This window comes from Bombina bombina, chromosome 7 (genome assembly GCF_027579735.1).
Source record: "Bombina bombina isolate aBomBom1 chromosome 7, aBomBom1.pri, whole genome shotgun sequence".
Taxonomy (NCBI): Eukaryota; Metazoa; Chordata; class Amphibia; order Anura; family Bombinatoridae; genus Bombina; species Bombina bombina.
In genome coordinates this window covers 62,818,130-62,831,550 of record NC_069505.1, presented here as the reverse complement: position 1 = coordinate 62,831,550, position 13,421 = coordinate 62,818,130, and the positions used below count along the sequence as shown (strand labels likewise).

The window sequence follows — 13,421 nt, the reverse complement described above, 5'->3', positions numbered from 1 at the left end:
GACCTTTTCGCACATGCACAATACATATACCATAAGATCTGTTCATACACGCACAATACATATACCATAAGATCCATTAATACATGCACAATACATATACCATAAGATCCATTTATACATGCACAATACATATACCATAAGATCTATTCATACATGCACAATACATATACCATAAGATCCATTCATACATGCACAATATATAAACCATAAGATCTATTCATACATGCACAATATATAAACCATAAGATCTATTCATACATGCACAAGACATATACCATAAGATCTATTCATACATGCACAATACATATACCATAAGATCTATTAATACATGCACAATACATATACCATAAGATCCATTCATACATGCACAATACATATACCATAAGATCCATTTATACATGCACAATACATATACCATAAGATCTATTAATACATGCACAATACATATATCATAAGATCTATTCATACATGCACAATACATATACCATAAGATCCATTTATACATGCACAATACATATACCATAAGATCCATTCATACATGTACAATATATATACCATAAGATCTATTCATACATGCATAATACATATACCATAAGATCTATTCATACATGCACAATACATATACCATAAGATCTCTTCATACTTGCGCAATACATAAACCATAAGATCCATTTATACATGCACAATACATATACCATAAGATCTATTCATACATGTACAATACATATATCATAAGATCTATTCATACATGCACAATATATAAACCATAAGATCTATTCATACATGCACAATACATATACTATAAGATCCATTTATACATGCACAATACATATACCATAAGATCTATTAATACATGCACAATACATATACCATAAGATCTTTTCATACATGCACAGTACATATACCATAAGATCTATTCATTCATGTACAATACATATCCCATAAGATCTATTCATACATGCACAATACATATACCATAAGATCTATTCATTCATGCACAATACATATACCATAAGATCTATTCATACATGCACAATACATATACCATAAGATCTATTCATACATGCACAATACATATACCATAAGATCTATTCATACATGCACAATACATATACCATAAGATCTATTCATAGATGCATATACCATAAGATCCATCCATACATGCACAATACATATACCATAAGATCCATTTATACATGCACAATGCATATACCATAAGATCCATTCATACATGCACAATACATATACCATAAGATCCATTTATACATGCACAATACATATACCATAAGATCTATTCATACATGCACAATATATATAACATAAGATCCATTCATACATGCACAATACATATACCATAAGATCTATTCATACATGCACAATACATATACCATAAGATCTATTCATACATTCACAATACATATACCATAAGATCCATTCATACATGAACAATACATATACCATAAGATCTATTCATACATGCACAATACATATACCATAAGATCTATTCATACATGCACAATACATATACCATAAGATCTATTCATACATGCACAATACATATACCATAAGATCTATTCATACATGCACAATACATATACCATAAGATCTATTCATACATGCACAATACATATACCATAAGATCTATTCATACAAGCACAATACATATACCATAAGATCCATTCATACATGCACAATACATATACCATAAGATCCATTTATACATGCACAATGCATATACCATAAGATCCATTAATACATGCACAATACATATACCATAAGATCTATTTATACATGCACAATACATATACCATAAGATCTATTCATACATGCACAATACATATACCATAAGATCTATTCATACTTGCGCAATACATAAACCATAAGATCCATTCATACATGCACAATACATATACCATAAGATCCATTTATACATGCACAATACATATACCATAAGATCTATTCATACATGCACAATACATAAACCATAAGATCTCTTCATACTTGCGCAATACATAAACCATAAGATCTATTCATACATGCACAATACATATACCATAAGATCCATTTATACATGCACAATACATATATCATAAGATCTATTCATACATGCACAATATATAAACCATAAGATCTATTCATACATGCACAATACATATACCATAAGATCCATTCATACATGCACAATACATATACCATAAGATCTATTCATGCATGCACAATACATATACCATAAGATCTTTTCATTCATGCAAAATACATATACCCTAAGATCCATTCATACATGCACAATACATATACCATAAGATCCATTCATGCATGCACAATACATATACCATAAGATCCATTAATACATGCAAAATTCATATAACATAAGATCCATTTATACATGCACAATACATATACCATAAGATCTTTTCATACATGCACAATACATATACCATAAGATCCATTCATACATGCACAATATATAAACCATAAGACCTTTTCGCACATGCACAATACATATACCATAAGATCTGTTCATACATGCACAATACATATACCATAAGATCCATTAATACATGCACAATACATATACCATAAGATCCATTTATACATGCACAATACATATACCATAAGATCTATTCATACATGCACAATACATATACCATAAGATCCATTCATACATGCACAATATATAAACCATAAGATCTATTCATACATGCACAATATATAAACCATAAGATCTATTCATACATGCACAAAACATATACCATAAGATCTATTCATACATGCACAATAACTATACCATAAGATCTATTAATACATGCACAATACATATACCATAAGATCCATTCATACATGCACAATACATATACCATAAGATCCATTTATACATGCACAATACATATACCATAAGATCTATTAATACATGCACAATACATATATCATAAGATCTATTCATACATGCACAATACATATATCATAAGATCTATTCATACATGCACAATACATATACCATAAGATCCATTTATACATGCACAATACATATACCATAAGATCCATTCATACATGTACAATATATATACCATAAGATCTATTCATACATGCATAATACATATACCATAAGATCTATTCATACATGCACAATACATATACCATAAGATCTCTTCATACTTGCGCAATACATAAACCATAAGATCCATTTATACATGCACAATACATATACCATAAGATCTATTCATACATGTACAATACATATATCATAAGATCTATTCATACATGCACAATATATAAACCATAAGATCTATTCATACATGCGCAATACATATACTAAAAGATCCATTTATACATGCACAATACATATACCATAAGATCTATTAATACATGCACAATACATATACCATAAGATCTTTTCATACATGCACAGTACATATACCATAAGATCTATTCATTCATGTACAATACATATCCCATAAGATCTATTCATACATGCACAATACATATACCATAAGATCTATTCATTCATGCACAATACATATACCATAAGATCTATTCATACATGCACAATACATATACCATAAGATCTATTCATACATGCACAATACATATACCATAAGATCTATTCATACATGCACAATACATATACCATAAGATCTTTTCATACATGCACAGTACATATACCATAAGATCTATTCATTCATGTACAATACATATCCCATAAGATCTATTCATACATGCACAATACATATACCATAAGATCTATTCATTCATGCACAATACATATACCATAAGATCTATTCATACATGCACAATACATATACCATAAGATCTATTCATACATGCACAATACATATACCATAAGATCTTTTCATACATGCACAATACATATACCATAAGATCTATTCATAGATGCATATACCATAAGATCCATCCATACATGCACAATACATATACCATAAGATCCATTTATACATGCACAATGCATATACCATAAGATCCATTCATACATGCACAATACATATACCATAAGATCTATTCATACATGCACAATACATATACCATAAGATCCATTCATACATTCACAATACATATACCATAAGATCCATTCATACATGAACAATACATATACCATAAGATCTATTCATACATGCACAATACATATACCATAAGATCTATTCATACATGCACAATACATATACCATAAGATCTATTCATACATGCACAATACATATACCATAAGATCTATTCATACATGCACAATACATATACCATAAGATCCATTTATACATGCACAATACATATACCATAAGATCTATTCATACATGCACAATACATATACCATAAGATCCATTCATACATGCACAATACATATACCATAAGATCTATTCATACATGCACAATACATATACCATAAGATCTATTCATACATTCACAATACATATACCATAAGATCCATCCATACATGCACAATACATATACCATAAGATCCATTTATACATGCACAATGCATATACCATAAGATCCATTAATACATGCACAATACATATACCATAAGATCTATTTATACATGCACAATACATATACCATAAGATCTATTCATACATGCACAATACATATACCATAAGATCTATTCATACTTGCGCAATACATAAACCATAAGATCCATTCATACATGCACAATACATATACCATAAGATCCATTTATACATGCACAATACATATACCATAAGATCTATTCATACATGCACAATACATAAACCATAAGATCTATTCATACATGCACAATACATATACCATAAGATCTATTCATACATGCACAATACATATACCATAAGATCTATTCATACTTGCGCAATACATAAACCATAAGATCCATTCATACATGCACAATACATATACCATAAGATCCATTTATACATGCACAATACATATACCATAAGATCTATTCATACATGCACAATACATAAACCATAAGATCTATTCATACATGGACAATACATATACCATAAGATCTATTCATACATGCACAATACATATACCATAAGATCTATTCATACATGCACAATAAATATAACATAAGAGATAAATTGGGCATTAATATAATTACTTATTAATAGATGTACCCATATGTAGATTTTACATATGTATTTCTATTTTGGCTGACAGACTGGTATATATGATGCTTTGTGGATTAAATGGAAGTCAAAATTAAAATTTCAAGATCCAGATAGAGAGTACAATTAAGAATAATAATAATTACTGGTCATGATCGTGTCTTGAGATAATATCTATAACATTTATACAAATGATGCAGCCATATAGTGGCTATAAGGACAGCTTACCCTAATTTCCTCCCCTTTAATTTTTTCACTATGATCCATTTCACTTGCTGGAGTATGTTAACATGTTTACCTTTATTTCAGCAGTTGAAAATAAGCTGATTTTGCCTTTGCGATCAATGTCTATACTGAAAGTTTCTATACTTAAGTAGCCACTATAAAAAGCTGTGTAAACATATACAGCAAAATAAATTACACTCCAAGTGGGAGGTAGAAGAGATAAGCAATACAATGTTAATTTTCAGCTGTTCTCTCTATTGGGCTTTGGTATATAGACAGTAATAATATAAAGAAGCAAATCTGTGTACAGAGAGTGATAAAATAAGATCTGATTTTTCCTGAAAGCTCAACCAATTTTAATAGGTTGTGGTTTCAAAGAACAAAACCAATTATTTAAAGGGACATTAAACACTAAATACATGCTAGATAGAATGATGCATTCAAATAAAAGATTAGTCCATGACTAACATGTAGATGTATTTTTTAGAGTTTCATTAGTTGTTTAAAAAGTGACAAAATAAGTGTAAAGTTTTAGTGTCTATAAAACACTGGGAGCTGCCATGTTGTAACTTGTGTTACCTTCTCTGCTGTGGCCAATTAGGGACAGTTATACATAGGTCATTAGAGTGTGCAGCCAATGGTTGTGCTGGATTTAAAAGTGTTCTGCACTTCCATTTCTAACAGGAACTGAAAAGCTCACAATTTCAGAATGGAATTACAGGCAAAGAGGACAAAATAAATAATGAAAGTATATTGCAGAGCTGTTTTATTATATACAATTTATCATTTTATATTACCATCTCAAAGTGTTTAATGTCCCTTTAATATACAAAAATAAACCAAACAAAGCAATTTCCCAAACATTGTATAATCTGCAGCTGATATAATAAGTTGTTAGAAACACATTAAGGGAAAAACAATTTTACAGTACACTGTCCCTTTAAGAACCTATATAGATATGTTGTCACAGAAATTAGCTAGGTTTCCACCAAGGAGCCTGAGCAACGAAGGTAAACTTGATAACAGAAGGACAACATACATTTCTTTCTAAATTGTTAATGCTTAATTTTGACTTCTATCTTTCTAATAATGTCATAACTATTCTAAAAGTATAATTAATGTGCAAATGGTTAAACTGTGATGGGTTTTCAAAGGGTCTGGTGGATCACGTGGTATTTGCTATATTTTCACCCCAAAATATCATATTATTCAACCTTGTACAAAAATGCCTAAATAGTTTATCCAGCTTTACTCTACCAGTCAATTAGATAGACCACATATTGCTGCTGAATGCAACCAAAAACACATGTACTCACTCTGCAAAATCTCCTGATGTGTACCCTCCAGTCCAAAACTGCTGCTGCTCAAGGCATTGATCTTCTGGGGCGCGATCCGATATAGATCGTAGTTTGCGGCGCAAGCGAGGGAACCCGCGTCGCCCGCAGTTTCAGCTTGCAACTCGAGCTATCCCATATATGTCGCCGTCAGATGCTAACGTGCCGTAAGTCTGACAAACCAGCGATGTCCAGAAATCTGCGCAAGTACAAATTTCTGGCGTCGCCAGTGACTTGCGGCACGTTAGAAACTGCCGGCGCCTACAAAACCTGACTAAAGTCTAAATCACCCGCACTGTCTAACACGCCTCCCTAACATAGCCCGACACGTCTAACACGCCTCCCTAACATAGCCCGACACGTCTAACCCTCTATCCGCCATCCCCCCTCACTATCCTAACAATAAAATATGTATTAACCCCTAAACCACCGCTCCCGGAGCCCGCCGCTACCTAATAAAGTTATTAACCCCTAAACCGCCGCCAGCTATATTAAATCTCTAACCCCCTAAAGTGAGCCCCTAACACCGCCGCCATCTACCTTACCTACCCCCTAAAGTGAGCCCCTACCCCGCCGCTATCTATTTTAAAATTATTAACCCCTAATCTAATCCCCCTACCCCGCCGCCATCTATATTAAATTATTTAACCCCTAAAATACTAAACTATCCCTACCACTAAACCTAAGTCTAACCCTACAAATAGCCCTGAAAAGGGCTTTTTGCGTGGCATTGCCCCAAAGTAACAGCTCTTTTGCCAGCCCTTAAAAGGGCTTTTGGCGGGGCTTTGTCACAAAGTAAACTGCTCTTTTGCCTACAATCTACATCCCCCTACACCGCGGCCACCTATAATAAATGAATTAACCCCTAATCTAATCCCCCTACACCGCCGCCAGCTATATTAACTATATTAACCCTAATTATATTAGGGTTAATATAGTTAATATAGTTATTATATTATATATATTAACCCTAATTATATTAGGGTTAATATAGTTAATATCGTTATTATATTATATATTATATATATATTAAGTATAATAACCCTATCTAACTCTAACATCCTAACTAAACTCTTATTAAAATAAATCTAATATTAATATTATTAATTAAAATATTCCTATTTAAATCTAAATACTTACCTATAAAATAAACCCTAAGATAGCTACAATGTAATTAATAATTACATTATAGCTATGTTAGGGTTTATATTTATTTTACAGGTAAATTGTTAATTATTTTAACTAGGTATAATAGCTATTAAATAGTTATGAACTATTTAATAGCTACCTAGTTAAAATAATTACCCAATTACCTGTAAAATAAATCCTAACCTAAGTTACAAATACACCTACACTATCAATAAATTAAATAAACTACAAATATCTATCTAAAAATACAATTAAATAAACTAAACTAAATTACAAAAAAAACCAAACACTAAATTACAAAAAATAAAAAAAAAGATTACAAGATTTTTAAGCTAATTACACCTATTCTAAGCCCCCTAATAAAATAATAAAGCCCCCCAAAATAAAAAAATTCCCTACCCTATTCTAAATTAAAAAAAGTTAAAAGCTCTTTTACCTTACCAGCCCTTAAAAGGGCCTTTTGTGGGGGCATGCCCAAAAGAAAACTGCTCTTTTGCCTGCAAAAAAAACCACAATACCACCCCCCAACATTACAACCCACCACCCACATACCCCTAATCTAACCCAAACCCCCCTTAAATAAACCTAACACTACCCCCCTGAAGATCTCCCTACCTTGTCTTCACCACACCGGACCTCCTCATCCGATCCGGGCGATGTGTTCCAGCAAGCGGCAGTGAAGTCTTCTTCCATCCGTGCGATGTGTTCCAGCAAGCGGCAGAGAGTCTTCTTCCATCAGCGATGTCTTCAAGCAAATCGGCATCTTCAATCTTCTTCCTTCGCTCCTCCGCCGCGGAGCATCCTTCCGGCACGACGACTTCCCGACGAATGAGGTTCCTTTAAATGACGTCATCCAAGATGGCGTCCGTCGAATTCCGATTGGCTGATAGGATTCTATCAGCCAATCGGAATTAAGGTAGAAAAATCTGATTGGCTGATTGAATCAGCCAATCAGATTCAAGTTCAATCCGATTGGCTGATTGGTTCAGGATGCTCTGTGGCGGAGGAGCGAAGGAAGAAGATTGAAGATGCCGATTTGCTTGAAGACATCGCCGATGGAAGAAGACTCTCTGCCGCTTGCTGGAACACATCGCCCGGATGGAAGAAGAGAGGCCCGGTGTGGTGAAGACAAGGTAGGGAGATCTTCAGGGGGGTAGTGTTAGGTTTATTTAAGGGGGGTTTGGGTTAGATTAGGGGTATGTGGGTGGTGGGTTGTAATGTTGGGGGGTGGTATTGTGGGGTTTTTTGCAGGCAAAAGAGCAGTTTTCTTTGGGGCATGCCCCCACAAAAGGCCCTTTTAAGGGCTGGTAAGGTAAAAGAGCTTTTAACTTTTTTAAATTTAGAATAGGGTAGGGAATTTTTTTATTTTGGGGGGCTTTATTATTTTATTAGGGGGCTTAGAATAGGTGTAATTAGCTTAAAAATCTTGTAATCTTTTTTTTATTTTTTGTAATTTAGTGTTTGGTTTTTTTTGTAATTTAGTTTAGTTTATTTAATTGTATTTTTAGATAGATATTTGTAGTTTATTTAATTTATTGATAGTGTAGGTGTATTTGTAACTTTGGTTAGGATTTATTTTACAGGTAATTGGGTAATTATTTTAACTAGGTAGCTATTAAATAGTTCATAACTATTTAATAGCTATTATACCTAGTTAAAATAATTAACAATTTACCTGTAAAATAAATATAAACCCTAACATAGCTATAATGTAATTATTAATTATATTGTAGCTATCTTAGGGTTTATTTTATAGGTAAGTATTTAGATTTAAATAGGAATATTTTAGTTTATAATATGAATTAGATTTATTTAATAAGAATTTAGTTAGGGGTGTTAGGGTTAGATAGATTTAATATAGTTAATATAAATACTATAGTAACTATATTAACCCTAATATAATAAGGGTTAATATAGTTAATATATATAATGTAATAACTATATTAACTATAATATACTTAGGGTTAATATAGATAATATAGCTGGCGGCAGGGTAGGTAGATTAAATTAGGGATTAATAATTTTAATATAGATGGCGGCGGTGTAAGGGGTTCACATTAGGGGATAGATCAGTTAGATGGTGGCGGTTTTAGGGGTTCACATTAGGGGATAGATCAGTTAGATGGTGGCGGTTTTAGGGGTTCACATTAGGGGATAGATCAGTTAGATGGTGGCGGTTTTAGGGGCTCACAGTAGGGGGTTAGTTTATGTAGATGGCGGCGGTTTAGGGGTTAAATACTTTATTTGGGATTGCGGCGGGGGATCGCAGGTGACAGGGAGATAGACATTGCGAATGCGTTAGGTGTTAGGTTTATTTTAGCAGATCGCGGTTGACAGGGAGATAGACATTGCGCATGCGTTAGGTGTTAGGTTTATTTTAGCAGATCGCGGTTGACAGGGAGATAGACATTGCGCATGCGTTAGGTGTTAGGTTTATTTTAGCAGCCAGTTTAGGGAGTTACGGGGCTCCAATAGTCAGCGTAAGGCTTCTTACGGCTGCTTTTTGTGGCGAGGTGAAAATGGAGTAAGATTTCTCCATTTTCGCCACGTAAGTCCTTACGCTGTATATTGGATACCAAATTGCGCGGGTTTGGTATACCTGCCTATTGCCCAAAAAACTACGGGCGACGGCAGAAATATACGCGCGTAACTTTTAGGTTACGCCGTATATAGGATACCAAACCCTCGCAAATATTGGCGTCGCCGACTTTTGCGGGCGACGATTTTTATCGGATCGACCCCCTGGAGTCTTTAATTTATATCATTATCACTTGTATTTCCTAGGTCTGATTATAGTAAAAGCCTTAGCCATGCTTTTGGGGACATTCCATATTACATGGACACAAGTATTAACATTTCTCCCCATTTCACTATGTAAATAATTATCTTCTGTTATTCCCAAACCATATCTAAATTAATCTCCACATTTAATCTTTCATCCCTACAATATCCACGCCCACAGGGTCCTCTTCCTTCCAAGACCACAACCCAATGCAAGAAATCCCTCTTAGGGTTGCTCACAAATTGCAAACTCAAACACAAGTTCATGCCCTCAAAGGTACCCCTTACTGTAAACTTAATAAACACTATTGGCACCTCCACCCTAATATTTTCCCTACCTTTATTTTTTTCCATTTTGATTATTTCTTTACTCCTGTTTGAAGTCATTGATCCTCTATTCATCCCCCAACAAATTGGACTCTTCTTTCATGGTGGGCATCCTCAATCCTTGCCTTTTGTAACTTCACTTGGGGTCCTTTGTTGTATCTTCTTTATAATTAATTGACCCCCATGGAAGGGGGGGATTTAAATTTATAGAATGGTTGGCTAAGTAATTAATGAATCAGGAGGTAAGCTGAATGTTTTGGGCCCTCTCAGTTTTCATTAAAACCTATTTGTGAAACTAATATCTCCCGGAAAGAAATCACTCCACATCACAATTTAGAAATTGCGCAATTTAAAGAAATATGTACCCACTCATCATCACAACCACAAGTTGAGAGTTCAGCTTCATTATAGTGAATAGAACCTCATCTCTCTCGTAACATATTTTAATGTGGTAGGCTTTTCTCCTACCGGATAATAGTAACTTTTTTTTAAGTCTGAGAGCTACCAGGGTAGTTTTCCTAGTGTATCTATGTATCTGTAGAGATATGTATATATAGGAGAGTGCTGATATGCTTTTTCTCTTTTCTAGTAATTATGTTATAACCAAACACCCCATTCATTATTATCTGGAGATAGAACAAATATGAAAGTATATAGGATGGGCACTTATAAATATAAAAAAATAATTCTGAGAATATTAAAAAAACATTTATAGGTTTAAACCTCAAGATTTGCACCCGGAGCATTTATAAACCGGGAATATAAAAAAAGGGAATCTGAAATCTGTTAAATCACTGCTTACGTAGAAAACTGACTGAAGAACAGGGCTAGACTAGAAATAAAATGCAGACCTGGAAAATTGTGAAGAACAGCCCTATTTTCTGTTGAGTTTATAGAATGTACATTTTTCACAAGGGGATTACTGGGATACTCCCTCGTCTCAATTTTTTTTCAAAATTAAATGACATGAGTTTGTAATAAGAAAATGCCAGATTGTTGTTAAATAGGTATCATACAAAGCAATTTTATCCATGGCTCTCTTACACAGTGTAAAAATGATTATGTATAATTTGATCTGGAGAAGACACGCAATACAGTGTGTCACTCTGTCTCACAGTGTGACTTGACTAGACAATAGAAACCATTGAAATGAGGGCTACTAAATAAAACTTACAAGGAAATACTTTGTGACCTTAAATATAGCTGAGAGGAAAAAACAGAGGTTATATATCTGCATCGCCTCACCAGAAGCACCACCCATTAGATTGTAACTGGCCAGCCTAAGCTGCTGCAACGCACCGGGAAATCTTCTGGTATTCTGGTAGGCAAATCCGGCCTTGATGAATAATGACACAATCACGTTTATTGGACATAACTTTTAATATTGCATGTTTTAGGAGTGTCTGTATAACTATCACAGCTGATGTCACTACTGAGCATCCGTTAATATATTTTCACATATTTTATAGCTTTCTAAAAAAATTTATGGTTTAATTCACTTGGGTTTTTTGTGTGTTTTTTTTTAGATTTATCTGTCTTGGAAGAGTGGTCCTGGGGAGGTGAAGCACTGGAAGGATATGATTTCTCATCCCAGGACAGCTGTGGCACAGTGGCACCAACTCAAGGCCTGAGCTGACAGCATCTCTGCACTCTGTCACCTCCAGCAATCCTCGGTTACATTGAACCAAACCAACGCACTGGCCATGCTCTTATTGTCTGCACAAACACAGTCTGCAGGCTTCTCTAAGGAACCGCCAGCTTGGAATTATGGGTTTTTAGGAAATCCTGTGTCCACTATGTGCCACCTGCAGCTTTTAACCAAGAATTGTGCTTCAAAACTTTTCTTCTACTTGTTCAAATGGGCACAGCTGCGGTATCCTCCTGGCCTCATGAGGTGCTGTACCTCCCAACACAGTGTTACAGAGACGCTGCGAAGGGCAGGGCGGGGACTACCCCGTTGAAAGCCTCTCTCTCTATCTCCGTTGCAGAGCCTGTGTAATTTCCACAGCTTCTTCAGACACATGGCAGCCACGGAATAATTTAAAAGAGTGTAAGGTGGTTGCCCATGAACCTACTCACTTTTGTAGCGGTGCGAAGGTGCAATTAGACCCTATCATTTTGGGTATTTTATTTCTTTTTAAAGCAGAGGTATCAAGCAATACTGGTGTTATTGCTTTTTAGAAACCTCCATGTGCCCTTTTTGATGGGATCAAAGAGAAATAGGACGGTTTCTGTTCCACAAACTCTTCGCCGTATGTGCGTGGTGTTTAGTGTCTAATGTGTAAAGCCATGTGCGTGTGCGTGAGTGGGTGGCTTTCTACAGCTCACCCTTTTTCCCCCTTCCTCTTCTTTTGTGGATGGGGAACATTGCTCTGGTACACGTATCTTTGTACCGTGATTCTTTGTAGCTTCCTTTGTTCATTACCTTTTTTTATTCTGTTTTTCACTAAATAGGTTATTTTTCAGGGTTTCGCTAAAAAAAATAAACAAACAAACCAACCTAAAATAC

The 13,421-nt window shown here is 34.2% G+C and overlaps 1 protein-coding gene across 1 annotated transcript in view; it reads left to right on the top strand.

The window, feature by feature from the left end:
- LOC128636223 (synaptotagmin-7-like) overlaps nt 1-13,003 on the top strand; it is a 990,418-nt gene extending 977,415 nt beyond the window's left edge. Inside the window, exon 14 of the mRNA XM_053689266.1 lies at nt 12,439-13,003. Within this exon, the coding sequence (XP_053545241.1) occupies nt 12,439-12,543 (105 nt within the window). The 3' untranslated portion in view covers nt 12,544-13,003. The remainder of the gene's footprint in view (nt 1-12,438) is intronic.
- The last annotated feature ends 418 nt before the right edge of the window (nt 13,004-13,421 follow it).